The sequence below is a fragment of the Mustelus asterias genome, chromosome 15, assembly GCF_964213995.1.
Source record: "Mustelus asterias chromosome 15, sMusAst1.hap1.1, whole genome shotgun sequence".
Lineage (NCBI taxonomy): Eukaryota > Metazoa > Chordata > Chondrichthyes > Carcharhiniformes > Triakidae > Mustelus > Mustelus asterias.
In genome coordinates, this window is record NC_135815.1 from 17,849,487 (window position 1) to 17,868,261 (window position 18,775).

At 39.6% G+C, this 18,775-nt stretch overlaps 1 protein-coding gene across 2 annotated transcripts in view; it reads right to left on the bottom strand.

Annotated features, from left to right (window-relative positions):
• The window catches only part of prkd3 (protein kinase D3), a 327,516-nt gene that overhangs the window by 104,376 nt on the left and 204,365 nt on the right, over nt 1–18,775 (bottom strand). For both annotated transcript variants that reach the window (XM_078229586.1, XM_078229587.1), the window contains 4 exons: nt 13,673–13,815; nt 5,411–5,461; nt 3,587–3,776; nt 2,897–2,974 (listed from right to left, as the gene is read on the bottom strand). In XM_078229586.1, the coding sequence (XP_078085712.1) occupies nt 2,897–2,974; nt 3,587–3,776; nt 5,411–5,461; nt 13,673–13,815 (462 nt within the window). The remainder of the gene's footprint in view (nt 1–2,896; nt 2,975–3,586; nt 3,777–5,410; nt 5,462–13,672; nt 13,816–18,775) is intronic.

Genomic DNA, 18,775 nt, shown 5'->3' on the forward strand with positions numbered 1-18,775 from the left:
AATAAGAAGGGAAAAATTAGAACATGGGAGAAAGTGAATCATAAATATAAAAAGGATCGTAGAAGTTTCTGCAAGTATTTAAGAAGGAAAAGTGTAACTTGAGAGACGAATCTGGGAATTAATACTGGGAAATAACAAAATGGGGGAAGCACTGAACAAATACTTTGTGTCTGTCTTCACTGTAGAAGACACAAAGAACAACTCAGAACTACTTGTAAATCAAGAGGTGAAAGGGAGGGAGGAACTTAAAACAATTACAATCATCAGGGAAAGGTGCTGAGAAAATTATTAGAACTAAAGGCTGACAAGTCCCAAGGACCAGATGGACTTTATCCTATGGCCAAAAATAGGTGGCTGTAGAGATAGTAGGCGTCTTGACTCTGGGAAGGGCCCATCAGATTGGAAAATAGCAAATGTAACTCCTCTTTCAAGAAAGGTGGGAGACAGAAAGCAGGAAACTACAGGCCAAGTTAATGTAACATCTGTCAAAGGGAACATGCTGGAATCTATTATTATGGAGGTTACAGCAGGGTACTTAAATCTCAATACAATCCAGTAGATTCAAAATGCTTTGTGAAAGGGAAACTGTGTTTGACTAATTTATTAGCATTTTTGAGGAAATAACAAGTAATGTGGATAAAAGGGAATCTGTGCTTGAATTTCCAAAAGGCATTTGGTAAGGTGCCACATCAAAGGTTGCTACACAAAATAAAAGCTCACATTATGGGGAGAAACATATTATCATGGGTAGAGGATTGGTTGGCTAACAGGAATTAGAGAGTAGGGATAAATGGAACATGTTCAGGTTGGCATGATGTGGCAAGTAGAATGCCATGGGGATCACTGCTGGGACCTCAACTATTTACAATCTATATTAATGACTTGGATGAAGGGACTGAATGCATGTAAATTGTGAGGACATAAGAACCTACAAAGGGATTTAGCCAAGTTAAGTATGTGGGCTACAAATTGGCAGATGGCGTATAATATAGGAAAATGTGAACTCATCCACTTTGGCAGGAAAAATAAAAAAGTATATTATTTAAATAGAGAAAGATTGCAAAACTCTGCAGTACGGGGGGAATCTGGGTGTCCTGGTACATGAATCACAAAAAGTTAGTATTCTGGTGCAGAAAGTGGTTAGACAAGCAAATGGAATTGCGATGAGAACGGAATATAATAAGCAGAGAAGTTTTGCTGTAGTACTGTATATTGTTTTGGTCTCCTTACCTGAAGAATGATATATAGCATTGGAAGCAGTTCAGAGAAGGTTCATTTGACTGATTCCTAGGATGACGGGCTTTTCTTATGAGAAAAGGTTGGACCGATTGGGCCTGTATCCATGAGATTTCAAAAGAACAAGGGGTGATCTACTTGAAACAAATGAGATCCTGAGGGGAATTGAGGGAGAGACAAGAACTTGGAGACCTGCTCCTTCTTCAGGTAACATGCCCTAAGAGGATACTGGTGATCATGGACCTTCTACTGGGCTGGTCTATGATTATGCTTAACAAAGTACTTCAGTGGTTTACTGCTGCCTTCTGTAGTATGGCTGACTAGAAAACTCTCCTACTCTTACCATCCATCATCAGGTATATTGGCCATGTTATGAGTGCACCTTCCATGGCCTTCAAGTACTGAAGTGGAACTTGAAGCCAGTGCTTCTAGCCCAGAGGTATGGACATTACCACTGCAGCACAAACCCTCCCTTAAAACTAGAGAACACAGTTTAAAAAAAAAGGTCTCCAATTTAAGATGGAGATTAGGAGAATTTTGTTCTCTCAGAGGGTCGCTGGTCTGTTGAATTCCCTTCCCCAGAGAGCACAGGAGACAGGTTCATTGAATATTTTTAAGGCAGAGTTAGGTATATTCTTGATTGACAAGGGAGTCAGAACGCAGAACTTTACAAAGTGAAGTAAATTCTCTGATAATATAATTGTACAGGGCATCTCAAGGCAACATTGAATCGCAATATTGATTTTATATAAAAATGACTAATCTGGTCACTAGATCACAGGTAACTGGAGCCAGTATTGCCTCTTGCATTAGAATGATAGTTAGTAACACATTAAAATAACAACATTCAGCCCAACCACTCCATGTTGGCATTTATTTTTCATGTAAACAAATTGTTTCAATCATATTTACCCATCTTGTCCCCGCACCCTGTTTATCCCAACTCTTCATCCATCTATTCAATCAAATCTTCAATGCTGACACAAAATTCTGTCCTAATGATTAACCTCGTTGGTGAATTCCACAATCTCACTCTTCTCTGTAAAAAGGTTATTCCTGCTCTCTGTTGTAAATCATGTTTAATTATGTCTCTATAGATCCTTCATTCTCGGCCCCTGAATTACTTCAATATATCTGTCTCATCCTTTCAGTTTCACCCATTTCAACCATATCACAAAGAAATCTTAACCAAACAAAAATGCAATCTCTTACTCTGCATTTTCTTATACCAGATAGCATTCTGGTGAATCCTCAATATCCTTTCCAGAGTACAAAGCACAATATTACACAAAATACTCTAACTGAGGTTTTATTAAGACCTTACACTGGCTCATGATCACCTCGTGGCTTTTATATCCCATACCTTGTGATTAAAACCTGGGATTCCATGAGCTTTCCTTGCAGCCTCACCATTGCCTTTAAGACCCTGCACTGCCAAATCCCTCCATATTTTGTAGCACAAAGCTTACTGACATGGGCCAGATTACAAATAGCTTTGTTTTTGGAAGAATCAAATTTAAGATACTTAGGACCACACGATAACATTAAATCACAACACAAATCTTTAAAAAGCTCTAGTGTTCAATCAAATAATTCAATTTCTTCTACACTGGATACCAGGATGATATGATTCAAGCCTAGTTTGCATGCATTTGCTTACCTCCATTAAATACGACTTCTCCAAGACAGTCCCTGGGCACCTTGGATGCACATCGCTTGTGGCAATTAAACTTGCAGTCTGAAAAATCAGAGCAAAAATCAGAGTTAATTCATAAAGGATATAAATTTAATTAAAAAGTATTAATTATATTTTGAGGTATTTTAGTTTTCTAGATTCCGTGCAAATGCATTATAAAAGTGAAATATGAAAAATATTTTGGATCAGTTAGAAAATTAAATTCAAAACACATGGTTATAGATGGGTGCAGTGAAATAATGTGGCCTAATAAAGACTTAATAAGTTGAATCTAAAATGCATTTTTGTCAAGTCTTCCAAATATTACACATAGCTGCAGACACAATGTGATTGGATATGTTAATCAATTGAGAAATAGAGATATAGAATGCTTATATACTTGGATAAACAGAAAATTATAAATACACTTCAAAGTAACAATAGCTATAAATATCCAGATATTAGACTGTCGTATTAGCATACACATACTTAATGCTTTCATATGAAGTTACTTCACCTGTTATTTCACACAAGTTCGGAATTCACATGCTAATATTGGACAGTATAATTTGTGAGCCAGTAATAAAACACTCTTAGTAATTCTTCAGCAGTTATGACCCAAAAATGGCAATACGTTGCTTCAGCCACTGACAATATTACATGTACAACTTTTACCTCTACATTGCATTCCTTGCCGAAACAATCCTTTTAATAATCGCTTGCAATATTGACAGATGGTGGGTCGTGTATAGGAGTGTATGACAAAGGTATGTGGTACTTTGACCCTCCCCAACACCATTTTCTCCATCCAGATTGGACGTCCACTCCATGAGGGGATTCTTTTGCTGGTTTCCTGGTGGCAACGCTGTAAAGCCAATAACATGAAATGACTAAATGACTTAAGTCTATGATATTAAAGTGAAACTGTTTTCTTAACACAAACTACATTTTAAACACTAAAAGCTAAATAAATTAATCAGAACACACTAAAGCACTTACACTTGTATGAAAGGTGACTATTGTGATTTTGAGCACTGAGTAGGTAAGCCCAGCAACTACTTGTGATATTAATAAATAAACTTTAAACTTTAGACCTATTCTCTGAACTACAAATGGCATTGGGGAGTCCAAGAGAATAGCAGGTGAGAAAACATTAGGGGGTGGATTCTCTAGCTTCTCCGCAGCATGTTTTTCACAGCGGGAAATGATTCCTAGCTTAAAAAAACGTCAAAATGGAACCAAAGAGCTTGATTTATTTATCTTAGTGTGGACTTAGAGGTGACCTGATAAGAAGGTTCTAAAATTAAAGAGCTGGATACCGTGCTTATTTATTGATTTTTTTTCCAGTTTAACCAACTACATAGAAAATTGAAGCAGAAGTAGGCCATTCGGTCCTTCGAGCCTGCTCCATCATTCATTATTATGGCTTCTCCCCATATCCCTTGATCTCCTGAGCCCCAAGAGCTATATCTAATTCCTTCTTGAAATCACACAATATTTTGGCCTCAAACTACTTTCTGTGGTAGTGAATTCCACAGATTCACCATTCATTGGGTGAAGAAATTTCTCCTCATCTCAGTCCTAAAAGATTTACCCCTTATTCTCAAATTATGACGCCTAGTTTTGGATTCACCCACCATCTACTAACTGGGGAGAGGACTTAAAATACTTATGATAGGAATAGAATGGTCATTAAGCAGTATTTCTGGCAGAAAGTAGTACATCTCTGGAATATATTGGTGGTGGGCGCTGATTCTCTGTATACCTTTAAGAGCAAGTTGGACTGACTCTTGAATGAGGCAGAATGCACATCATAAATGAGCTCAGCAGCTTTATAGATAATACATGGTCATTGTAATCGTCTGGACTGGTTTTGATCAGCTAAGGATGTTAGACAAGAATTTTCCTGAGTACTTCACTTTTTATCTTGGGCTTTTCTCCATTTTTTGGTTCTCTCTTTTGGGAGATCACATAACCATAATCGAGGAATGGGCGGGGTGCGGGATGTGGTGAAGAGTGAGAAAATGCCTACTCGCGATACTCTCGCCATCATGAGCACGGAACAGGTTCGATACATCTGCTGGTCTTTTCCTGCTGGTCATTTTTGAACATGCACAAAATGGCTATATGTAGGTTTCAAAGATCCACAATTCGACTCAAATTTCCCATTCCTGATAATGTGCAATTCTGAGCGACATGCTTTCGCTCAGACAACAGCACTGCTTCCATGTGATGCACTAACGCTTCCACTAAAATATTTCCTCCCAAAATTTCAGATAGTTTGTACACTAGGATGCCTTGCAAACATTTGTGTGTTTGGAGTAGAGAGCAATAGGCAAGTTATAATAAATATAACTAGGAGAGTGAATATGAATTTATTTCTTAAGCGAAGAACACAAGGACCATAAGGAGAAACAAATAAGTCTCCTACCTTCAAACTGAACATTTGACTCCAACAGAAAATACATTTCGAGGGTTTCAGTCATTCCACACATTTACCTTAATTAAACGAACTTCATCACTTCTTGGTTGGATCGCAGTTTGCAGCCCCTGTTGAGATGAACAGTTCCAGATCAGTACAGAGGAAAATAATTAAGGCAGTCAAAAAGTCTGTAGCAAGTTTACATATCCCCCTTTTCTCACCTTCCTTCCAGACTTCACCACCACCCCACACACCCGAAAATAAGTATGACCAAAGCCTTGTACTGCCAACTTAGTAAATCGCAAATACAACCTAATTTCACAGCATTTACAAGCAGAACCCCAAAATGCTTAGGCTATTCCTTCACTCTCAAAATCACAAATTCTAAAATGAACATATTTGCAGAAATTGTCTTTGTCCATGTTAATGTAAGAATCTCTCGTTGAAGCTCTGCCATAAGTAATTAATTGGGACAATAAATTTGGTCACAAACTAAAAATACACTGCAATGTGTGTTTTAAGACATTTTCCCTGATGTTTTCAAAAAATAAAAAACTAACATTTATATAGTGATCAAAGTGCTTTACAGCTGATGACACATTTTTAAAGTGATGTTACTGTTTGCACACAGCGAACTACAACATAGAACAATGTAACAATGAACAGATAAACTGTTTTAGTGATGTTGATCAAGGGATAAATATTGGCCAGGAGACCAGGGATCAACTCCTTGGATCTTCTTCAAAATAGCAGCATAGGATCTTTCATTATCACTAAAGGAGACAGATAAGGCCTCAGATTAACGTCTCATCCGTAAGACAGCACCTCCGACAGGGGGCAGGTCCCTGCATATATGTAGCTTCTAGCAAACGTAAGTGAGCCACATTACAAGTCTGATTGATAATTTTAAATTGGTTGTTAGTGTAATTCTTAGCTCCTTTACACTTTCGAGTGTAACTCTCTAAGACCTTTGTACTCCTCCAATTCTGGCACCTGAGTATCCCGAAGTTTCTTTACTTCACCATTTGCAGCCAGTCTTCATAAGTTATATGTCTTGGTCCTTAGCTTGAGAATTATGTCCCTGTTATCAATTTTACATTTGTATGCACCCAAAACTGCTTTGTTTTGTGACTATATCCATGAAGTCAACTGCCTGGAAAACCTAAACTGTAATGGCAACTGAAAGCCTCACTACCTCAAACTGCAGCTTTAAACAGATTGCTGGATACAATTCAGAGATCAGAATTTGGGATCAGTTGAAAGCAATGTGGTGCTTTGAGATATATTCAACCATTTATTCAAAATGTTAGAGAACACTCTAAATACCTAATAGAAAGCTGTCTAAAATTAAAGAGTCAGCATGTGCAAAAGTAAAATAGGATTTATGTCATGAGAAAGCAAAGAAGGCTCTTCAATGTTACCGATTGTTTTCAGCAAGGCTAACCAACAACTGCAACATCATTATAGGTTGAAGCAAGCTACACTAGTCTTGTGTGGTTCACTGCTCAGGTTTTTTTCTGGAACCTTGCCATGAGATTATTTTTGGAATATTTATGAAACCATCATCAAAATGATTCCGAGAAGAGTCATGAGTATGGTTCTAGGTTATAGTCTACACTTCTGAAAGCCCGAATAAATCCAACAGGATTTAATTTAAAAAGAAAAATCCAAAAATGGGTTCACATCTTTAAAATACTGAGAGTCATGGATAACGCAGATGCAAATGTACTACTCAGCTTGCACTGCAATTGTAGAACCAGGAGTACCAAAATTAAAAAGCCTCAAGTAAGGTTGGAGTTTAGTAGAAATTATTTTCCTATAAGGTGGTGAATATGTTGAACACTCAGTAACATAATTAATACTGTGTCAATTAACTCTCTAAAAAAAGAACAGGATAAATATCTGGTTAGGAATGAGATTGAAGGCTATATAGCGATAAAATTAGACTGCGTTAAGATTTTCCATGGCACAAATTAGCTGCTGTGCAGCTAGGAATGCCATCTGTGGCAAGTAAACTGCTCAGGTTTAAGTAATGGTGATGTATGCATAAAGAAATACTGTGGTGGGGAACTGTTACCCAATGCACCCACCGGAGAACTGACAGGATCAGACTGGCTCCCCTTTTCACAACCTGCTTTTACTTACCATAGACTTTGATGAAAAGCAAAATTGGATGAGGTGTAAAACAAATATCTAGTCTGATCACAAATTTTCCACCAAGAATCATGATGGCAAATTTTCCCTGAGTTTAGTGATTAAGCAGGACAGAGTTCCTACTGGGACAGATTATATATACTCTGTGGAAGGAACACATTTAATAGACCAAATAGCCTTTTCTTTATCCATATTGCTGTTCTTCAATTGCTTAAATGACAGCTATATTGACTGGACAGCATGACAAATTAATTGCACTCTTTAGATTTTACAAGGGAGGAGGTAGAGCAAGTCAAATGGTGATAATTATCCCGCACAAAAGAAAAAAATCAAAGCCTGTACCTTTAGAGGTTTGGTAAGGGTCAAGTCAGTACTGGAAAAATCATTATTGCAGTTGAAGATGCCAAAACACAATATGCTTCTCAATATCCTGTGGGGAGGCTCATGTTAAATCGGAGAGTATGCTCTCTCTTAGCTCTATTGTCTTCATGTTGCTGCTTCCCATCTTTTGCCTCTCTCTCTCTCGCTGCTTTTCTTTTTGATTTTCTCTTTAATCTTTCCTCATCTTCCTTTCAGGTGGGAAGTAATGGTTGGTCTGACAGGAAAGGAGCAGGCAATGTCAGAAGGCAGAATTTGGGTGGGAGTTTTGGAGAAAATTTGGCCCCAGTTTCTTTCTGTCAATTACTTGAACTTCCCATGTACTCATCCTGTCATGTTGTCCGCTATCCCCTTGACTTTCCTTTTGCTTCTAAGCTTGCATGCTCATCACTATCCCTACCTCTTTCACTGCAAACTAATAACTTAACTCCTCTTGCTTTGTTATCATCCACCTCAATCTTAACCCCCCAAATACTCCCATCATTTCCTTCCCCCGGAAGGGGTGATAAAAACTAGAGGCCCTTTCTCCCCTCGGCAAACTTATGACCTCTCCTCCCACAGCTAACCTCCGTTTTTTTATCTGCTTCCCTCAAATAGGTTCTGTTTGTTTTCAAAATTAAACATCTTTAAATGAAATGAATCAAGTTAAAAATCAGGAAAGAAACTTCATGTCTCATTCTATTTGAGTCTCTAAGTATCACAGCTTTTGGATATTATAATGTGACGTAAGGATTATAAATACAAGTTGTTGTTCTATAGTGCTCTTACCAATTAAATATCCCAAGGTGCTCTACAAGAGCACTATAAAACAAAAGTATGATACCGAGCTACAAAGAAGATTGTCAGAAGATTGTCAGATGACCAAATGCTTGGTCAGAGAGATAGGTTTTAAGAACTGTCTTCGAGGCAGAAAGCAAGATGGAGAGGCAGAGATGCGCAGGGAGGGAATTCTAGAGCATAGGGCCTAGACAACTGAAGACACATCCACAGATGATGGAAAAATGATGATTGGGAATACACAAGAGGCTAGAATTAGAGGGGCACAAATATTTTGAAGGGCTGTGGGGTTGGAGATCATGATATGGAGACAAGGCCATGCAGGGATTTGAAAACATGGTTGAGAATTTTAAAATCAAGATGTTGCTTGACTGGGAGTCAATAATAGTGCACCAAGCTCAGGAGTGATAGGGGAATGGGTCTTGCTGAGTGCTAAGACAATGACTCCAAGCTTACATGGGTAGAACGGAGATCAGCCACATGGGCATTGGAATAGTCAAGTTTAGAGGTAATAAAGGCATGGATGAGGATTTCAGCATAAGATGAGCTGAGACTGGAGCAAGATTAAACAATATTACAGAGGTGGAAAAAGGCAGCCTTAGAGATGGCACAAATGTGAGATTAGAAGCTAACTTCAGAATTAAATGTGACACTAAGGTTGCAACAGATTGACAACTTCTGTTGCAAGGGAGAGGGATAGAATCTGTAGATGTGCAATGGAATTTGGAATGGGGACTGACTACAATAGCTTTAGCGTTACCAATGTTCAATTAAAGAAAATTTCTCTTCATCCATCGGTGCTGGGCCCACTGTTATTTGTCATTTATATTAATGATTTGGATGAGAATATAGGGGGCATGGTTAGTAAGTTTGCAGATGACACCAAGATCGGTCGCATAGTGGACAGTGAAGAAAGTTATTTCCAATTGCAACGGGATCTTGATCAATTGGGCCAGTGGGCTGATGAATGGCAGATGGAGTTTAATTTAGACAAATGCGAAGTGATACATTTTGGTAAATTGAACCAGGGCAGGACTTACTCAGTTAATGGTGGGGCATTGGGGAGAGTTACAGAACAAAGAGATCTAGGGGTACATGTTCATAGCTCCTTGAAAGTGGAGTCACAGGTGGACAGAGTGGTGAAGAAGGCATTCGGCATGCTTGGTTTCATTGGTCAGAACATTGAATACAGAGGTTGGAATGTCTTGTTGAAGTTGTACAAGACCTTGGTAAGGCCACACTTGGAATACTGTGTGCAATTCTGGTCACCCTATTATAGAAAGGATATTATTAAACTAGAAAGAGTGCAGAAAAGATTTACTAGGATGCTCCCAGGATTTGACGGTTTGAGTTATAAGGAGAGGCTGGACAGACTGGGACTTTTTTCTCTGGAGCGTAGGAGGCTGAGGGGTGATCTTCTAGAGGTCTATAAAATAATGAGGGGCATAGATCAGCCAGATAGTCAATATCTTTTCCCAAAGGTAGGGGACTCTAAAACTAGAGGGCATAGGTTTAAGGAGAGAGGGGAGAGATACAAAAGGGTCCAGAGGGGCAATTTTGTGACAAAGAGGGTGGTGTCTGGAACAAGCTGCCAGGGGTAGTCATAGAGGTGGGTACAATTTTGTCTTTTAAAAAGCATTTAGACAGTTACATGGGTAAGATGGATATAGAGGGATTGGGGTTTTTTAAAAAAAAGGCGGCATGGACAAGTTGGGCCGAAGGGCCTGTTTCCATGCTGTAAACCTCTATGATTCTATAATGTCAATCGGATAAGCACTAATAGTTTCGTAATAATGGGGGAAATCAGGAGAGGTAGTGGTTTGGTAGAGTTGTGTGTCGTGAGCGTATATGTGAAAACTAATGGACACAAGGCCATGTAGAGATTTCCTTCAAATGATCTCACCAAGGAGCAGTATGTAGATGAGAAATAGGAATGGGCTTAGGATTGGGGGACTTTGAACCGTGGGGAACACCAGCAGTAGCGGTGCAGGAAAAGGTAGAGAAGACGTTGCAAGTGATTCTCTGGCTACGATTAGATAGTTAAGAATGGAACCATGCGAGAGCAGCAATAAACTGGACGACAGTGAAGATTCATTGGAGGAAGATGGTGTTGTCCACAACCTTTGACCTGGCTGACAAGTTGAGAAGGATGAGGAAGGAATGTTTATTTTGTCACAATCACATAGGATGTCACTGTGGCTACGACAAGAGCTGTTTCACGACCAGTACAAACCCATTTCAGATCAGCATTGTTTTTTTTCTGTCAATGAGAAAAGGATTTGCATTTGAGTAGCACCTTTCATAACCTCAAGTATTTTATTTGTAGTTGCTATTGTAATGTAGGCAAATGTGGCTTTCAATTCACTTATAGCAAATTCCTACAAACAGCAATGAAGCAAATGACAAGATGAACCTGTATTTGATCATTTTACTGAGAGATAAATAATGTCCTAGACACTAGGCACAATGTTCATCTTGAATTTGAAATTATTTGCATTTGATACTGTTTCAGGTCATACAGACACTCTCTGAAATGCAAATAGAAAGTTACTGGTTAAGATGTTAATGAACACAGTAGAAACCGTCTCAGAGAACTAGTCCATGAAGAACAGTGTCATGGACGATAATGATTGATGCTTTCATATCAAGTTTGACGCTTCTGGTTAGCTTAACACCTTGTGATCTGGATAAATGGCCACACAGTTCCAAGTGTCTAGTAATTTTGATTTGACCTTCTCTTGATTAAATAGATGTAAGCAAGCATAATAAGCTAACAATACCCATCCAATCCACTAAACATACAGGCCAGAATTCTCCAGTTGTTCACGCCAACAAAACTCTCTGGTCCCACCGGCAGCGCACCTCCTGCCACGGGCCTCCCGACGACATAGGGTGGCTTCAATGGGAAGTCCCATTGACAGCAGTGGGACCAGAGGAACCCACCACCAGCAAACAGCACACTACCTCTCACCATCAAGAAACGTGCAGCTGGGAGGCCAGAGAATCCTGCCCAGTACCTCACACACTGACCTCTTCAACACTAGCTTATGGGAAATGAAATAAATCAGTGCCCGAAATCTTTTAAAACTGCTGGGAAATTTCCCCCAAACTCCATAGTAAAGCAAATGCTGGGAGACCATTTTCATCAATGATGCATCACTAAATAGATGCAGCAAAGCTACACCCAAATGCTGATATCTACCCTGTCTTGAAATTCAGGGGTATTTATGAGTAACATCATTTCTCAGTTCCTGGTTATTTTATCATTGGACTGTGAGCAAAAATAATTATTTATAGACTGGGAGAGCATTAGACTTTTTTCCCTAACCTATACTATACAGTGGAGTGGTGGAGGGAAGGCTAAGTTTAGATGGGAAGTGATTGAAAAATTGATTAAACGGTTCTTTATAGCTTTAATATATATAATATATAACACCAATGACATGAACCATTATTTTAGGTGCAAAGCCAAATTTCAAATATCTAACTTCCTCTTATAAAAATCGAAATAATGCTGCTTATTAAAAATACCGCACCATTTTCAAGGTGCTTTGCCACAAATTTCTACTATACTGTCTAGACTGGAGTCATGTGCTAACATGATATGGTAATTAAACTAACCAAAGGCATGCCTGAAAATGCTGATTGCCTGGATGATTATACGAGTTATCCTCCAAGTTGCAGCAGAATCTCTTCCACATAAACCTAGCTCCTGCTAGCAATGCTGCAATTCTCCCACAAAGAAGTGGACCAGTGGACTGCATTGTTTAAACAACAAGCAGATATTGTAAACAGCAGCATCAACATTTAAACTTCTTAAAAAATAAATCAACCTTAATAATGAACAGGTAAATTTACCATTTCATATAGAATGATACATGACAGCATTCTCTTTAAAAAAATAAATTCAGTGTGGCTGTTTCACCTGCAAAGTGACCTCTCACCAGGCAAAGTTAAAGAACTACAGCATTGATAGATATCAGCCATTACATATCATAAATATCAAAACTCCACTTCTGCCAATGTGAGAATACACATTAAAGCTTGTCTTAAGAAGTTAATTTATAGAAAACTTGCATGCAATAGTACTAGGAATTCAATAATTTCATTATATAAATAGAATGATGGCTGCTTGTATGATTTAACTTGACGGGATAAAATTTCAAAACTTCCTGTTGTTTCTATACAAAAGTTTACTTTTTCTTAAATTTGACATCAGGAAACACCTCTTTTATGGAGATGAAAAGGAAGATAAATTGATAGAGGATAATGATAAAATACATAATGCAAGATTGCAAAAATTATTGTGTACACCTATACCACATTCATAAAAAAAGTGCTCTGAACCTAAATGAAGAGATTTTATTTTATTCAATAATTGTGCATCTTTTTAGCTTCCGGTACACTAATTGTTATACTATATGTTCTGGACTGGAAGGGCATGAGATCATAACCTACGCACTCTAAAAATTGCCATATCTTTGAGACAAATAAAATTGCTGCTCAACGCTATAAAAACAAATAATGAACTTTCCCAATTTCATGCACAAAACTAGTTTCACATCACATCAGTGAAGGAACAGCAGGAAAGGATCCTTAAAGTGGTTTCTCCACCTACTGAGTTTGAGCTACTTTTTTCCCCACACCTGACGCTTCTTTCCTTCCCTCCACCAACGTTCTTCACTGTGGAAGCTTTTCCTCCTACATTCTTTTCTTTATATTTCCCCACAGGAAATTCTTCCTATTTGAACAAAATGTTTCAAAATCTCCCATCCTGTGGATCAAATACAGGACAAACGTCTGGGCTAGGAAGAGGAATTACTTACTTGAATGTAAAAATTATGAAATAATAGATCACACAACGTTGGAAACAACACCTGGTGCGAGTTGCACACATCTGATCCAAAGTACAAAAAATTCTGATGTACTCTGTTAATATTGCCAGATAAACTAAAACCCACACATTTAATTCTTACATGTTTGAAGAAATTAACAATGCAAATCCCATAATATTTACATGTTATGCTTACCTCCTCTGAGACCGAGTCTGATGGTGGAGGTCTTGGAACAGAGAGCCCTGGCAAAGAGACATTAGACAGCCGTCTTTTTCTCACTCCACTGCAGTTGTTTGGAATTTTGAAGGCACATCGTTTGTGATAGTTCAGCCCACATCCTGACCAGAATTGATGGTAAGGAAAGACAGTAAATTGGTTAGTTCACTTATGAAAGCCAAACTTGAGAAGTAATTTTAGTTTGTCAATCACAGATTAAGCTGCAGCATCTAAGATGGGCCTATTCCTCAAGAATGTTACCATGAAGCTCTGACAAAATGCAGGTTGAGGTGGTTAGCTCATGTGTCGTACATGCTGCAGTTATTCAACCACTTCTGCATCAGTGGTCTACAAGTGCTCAGTGTTGTAATTAGCAACATATTTTAAATATTCAATTTGATTCTATGCACACTGATTGAAGCCAATAGGATTTGACACCATCAGGAAGCAGTATCACATTGCTTTAAATTTCCATCAATTGCAGTATAATTTTAGTTGCATTGGTGCCCATCCAACAAACTGTCTGGCAACCTTTGAGTCATTACATGAAATGCTTTTAATGGTACATCCAGCCCATCTCTTAATATTAACTAGTAGCTACCATGGTCATGCATCCAACTGCACACAATGCCTTTTGTGGCTGACTATTATGATCTAGATTTCTGCAGATACCTATTCACCATGTGGTTTGCTAATTGCACATGCAACTTACAGATACCCAAAGCTGCAGTATATTGCCTCCAAGAACAATATACATCAATGACCAAAAGCATCGAGTTGACTCCATACTAGGCTCTTTCGTGACTTAGAATCGATAAAATCTCTATAGTGCAGAAGGAGGCCATTCGGCCCATCGAGTGTGCACTAACCATAATCCCACCCAGGTCCTATTCCTGTAACCCCACATATTTACCCTGCTAATCCCCCTGACACTAGAGTCAATTTAGCATCGTCAATCAACCTCACCCGCACATCTTTGGACTGTGGGAGGAAACCGGAGCACCCGGAGAAAATCCATGCAGACACAGGGAGGGTGTGTAAACTCCACACAGACAGTGACCCAAGGCCAGAGTTGAACCCGGGTCCCTGATGCTGTCAGGTAGCAGTGCTAACCACTGTGCCACCATGCCGCCCTACTTGATCTAAGTAGGGGAAAAGACGGGGAAGGAAGAAAATAGGCCAAATTCATTATGGAATCAGCATGTAATAAGCCCATGAGGCAAAACTTGTGCTACAGCTATTAATTTGGATTGTAAGAACATAAGAAATAGGAGCAAGATTGAATAATTCAACCTCTTGAGCCTGCTCCACCATTCAATACAATCACAATTCCGCTCTTGCTCCCCATATCCCTTTATTCCCTGAGACACCAAAAATCTACTGATCTCCGTCTTGATCATGCACAACAATGGAGCACCACAACTCTCGGGAGCAAAGAATTCCAAAGATTCACAAAGTTCAGTGAAGAAACTTCTCAGTCCTAAAAAATTGACCCTTTGTTCTGTGACTATTCCTCAGCTAAGGTAAGCAACCTTTTAGTGTTTACTCTGTCAAGTCCCTTCAGAATTTTGTATTTCGCAATGAGATCAACTCTCATTCTTCTAAATTGCATAGACATGGGCCAAATTTACTCAGCCTCTCATCAGAGGACAACTTTCCTGTGTTTCAGTAATGAAGTTAAATTAATCTTTGCATCAAGAAATCTACATTTTCATTTTACTAAAACAGGAGGATGCGCTTTGGCCAGGTTTTCCAGCTCCACGGTAGAAGCCACATCTGTAGTTGCTAACATGAGTAAAAAGTTAATTGGGTTATGATTGGATCAGGACATACTCATAACCAGAATGGGTTTGTTTCACTGTAAATACTGATGTTTAGCTCAATTTATCAAATATAAAGGCAACCTTTACAGACAATCACTGAATCAAACAAAAAATAAACTCCTAAAATAATTTCTATTACACAGAACAGCAATGGTCAAGTCTTTCAAGTCTTATAATACCCTCTAAGGCTCAAAATATTAATACCAGTTGGAGTGAGAATTGATATCACTGATACCTGTAACTAATGAACTGACCTGTACTTGCCCTCTCTGCTACGTTTGCACAATTGTTAACCTGCTTTAAACAAATGGATTAATGCTTTAATTAAAATAATGGAGAGACGAATATTACAGAAATATCTTAAGAGTTCACAAGTGAATGTCCAATAGCATAATTCTAGTGTAATGGTTCAATGGCTACAAATAGCTTGCAGAAGAAGCCATACTGAGATGATCTGACAACTGTATTAACAAAAGCAGGTTGAACAGGCTGCCTCATTATGAATGTTTGGCTGAGCTCCAAGAATAACTAATTCATTTAAATCTCAGCAACAATATTTATACAGCTCCAGAGGGGGAGAAAGTTTTATTGACTGACATCTCTATTACTATGTAATAATCTGCCATTTCTTTGAAGAAAATTTTCACTGCCTGTATGCTTATCTACAAACGATTAAGAGGGCTAAAGTGGCCAAGAGCTTCTGAAATTGATAATTGATACTATGAATGGCTGTGATTGACAGATGTAATGAGGTAAGAGGGCTAATGTATTTAAATGGCAATGTTGAATGCCTATTTTATTTGGTTGATAACATGAGACTGAGGTGCCCCCATGGTCATGACTCCTCAGTCATTAGAATTTAAATATTAAATCTCTTTCTTTTTCCTCAGATGCTGCCAGACCTGCTGAGTTTTTCCAGAAATTTCTGTTTTTATTTCAGATTTCTAGCATTCACAGTATTTCAAACAATAAAAAATGTCAACATCCCACAGCATCCTATAGGATGTTGGAAGTCAAATCAAACAATGATCAAAGAACAGTACAGCACAGGAAACAAGCCCTTCGGCCCTCCAAGCCTGTGCCGCTCCTTGGTCCAACTAGACCAATCGTTTGTATCCCTCCATTCCCAGGCTGCTCATGTGACTATCCAGCCAAGTCTTAAACGATGTCAGCGTGTCTGCCTCCACCACCCTACTTAGCAGCATATTCCAGGCCCCCACCACCCTCTGTGTAAAAAACATCCCTCTAATATCTGACTTATACTTCGCCCCTCTCACCTTGAGCCCGTGACTCCTCGTGATCGTCACTTCTGATCTGGGAAAAAGCTTCCCACCGTTCACCCGATCTATCCCCTTCATAATCTTGTACACCTCCATTAGATCTCCCCTCATTCTCCGTCTTTCCAGGGAGAACAACCCCAGTTTACCCAATCTCTCCTCATAGCTAAGACCCTCCATACCAGGCAACATCCTGGTAAACCTTCTCTGCACTCTCTCTAATGCCTCCACGTCCTTCTGGTAGTGCGGCGACCAGAACTGGACGCAGTACTCCAAATGTGGCCTAACGAGCGTTCTATACAGCTGCATCATCAGACTCCAGCTTTTATACTCTATACCCCGTCCTATAAAGGCAAGCATACCATATGCCTTCTTCACCACCTTCTCCAACTGTGTTGCCACCTTCAAGGATTTGTGGACTTGCACACCTAGGTCCCTCTGTGTTTCTATACTCTTGATGGCTCTGCCATTTATTGTATAACTCCTCCCTACATTATTTCTTCCAAAATGCATCACTTCGCATTTATCCGGATTAAATTCCATCTGCCACCTCTCCACCCAATTTTCCAGCCTATCTATATCCTGCTGTATTGCCCGGCAATGCTCATCGCTATCCGCAAGTCCAGCCATCCTCGTGTCATCCGCAAACTTGCTGATAACACCTTCTTCCAAATCATTTATATATATCACAAATAGCAGAGGTCCCAGTACAGAGCCCTGCGGAACACCACTGGTCACAGACCTCCAGCCGGAAAAAGACCCTTCGACCGCTACCCTCTGTCTCCTATGGCCAAGCCAGTTCTCCACCCATCTAGCCACTTCTCCTTGTATCCCATGAGCCTTAACCTTCTTAACCAATCTGCCATGCGGGACTTTGTCAAATGCCTTACTGAAATCCATATAGACGACATCCACGGCCCTTCCTTCGTCAACCGTTTTTGTCACTTCCTCAAAAAACTCCACCAAATTTGTTAAGGCACGACCTCCCTCTTACAAAACCATGCTGTCTGTCACTAATGAGATTGTTCCGTTCTAAATGCACATACATCCTGTCTCTAAGAATCCTCTCCAACAGCTTCCCTATCATGGACGCCAAGCTCACCGACCTATAATTTCCCGGGTTATCCCTGCTACCCTTCTTAAACAACGGGACCACATTCGTTATCCTCCAATCCTCAGGGACCTCACCTGTGTCCAAAGAAGCGACAAAGACTTCTGTCAGAGGCCCAGCAATTTCCTCGCGTCTCCCTGAGCAGTCTAGGATAGATGCCATCAGGCCCTGGGGCTTTGTCAGTTTCAATGTTCCCTAAAAAACCTAACACTTCCTCTCTTGTAGTGGAGATTTTCTCTAACGGGTCAACACCTCCCTCCGAGACACTCCCGGTTAACACGACCCTCTCCTTCGTGAATACCGATGCAAAGTATTCATTTAGGATCTCCCCTATTCCCTTGGGTTCTAAGCATAATTCCCCTCCTTTGTCCCCGAGAGGTCCGATTTTCTCCCTGACAACTCTTTTGTTCCTAACGTATGAATAGAATGCCTTAGGATTCTCCTTAATCATGCCTGCCAAGAACATCTCGTGACCTCTTTTTGCCCTTCTAACTCCCCGTTTGAGTTCTTTCCTACTCTCTCTGTATTCCTCCAGAGCTCCATCTGTTTTCAGTTGCCTGGACTTAATGTACGCCTCCCTTTTCATTTTAATCAGATCCTCAATTTCCCTGGTTATCCACAGCTCTCGAATCCTACCTTTCCTATCTTTCCTTTTTACAGGCACATGCCTATCCTGCAGCCTTATCAATTGTTCCTTAAAAGACTCCCACATGCCAGACACAGACTTACCCTCGAACATCCTCTCCCAATCAACGTCCACCAATTCCTGCCTAATCCGGCTATAGTCAGCCTTCCCCCAATTTAGCACCCTGCCCGTAGGACAGCACTCATCCTTGTCCATTACTATCAGACGTTGTCTTTCGGCCAAGTG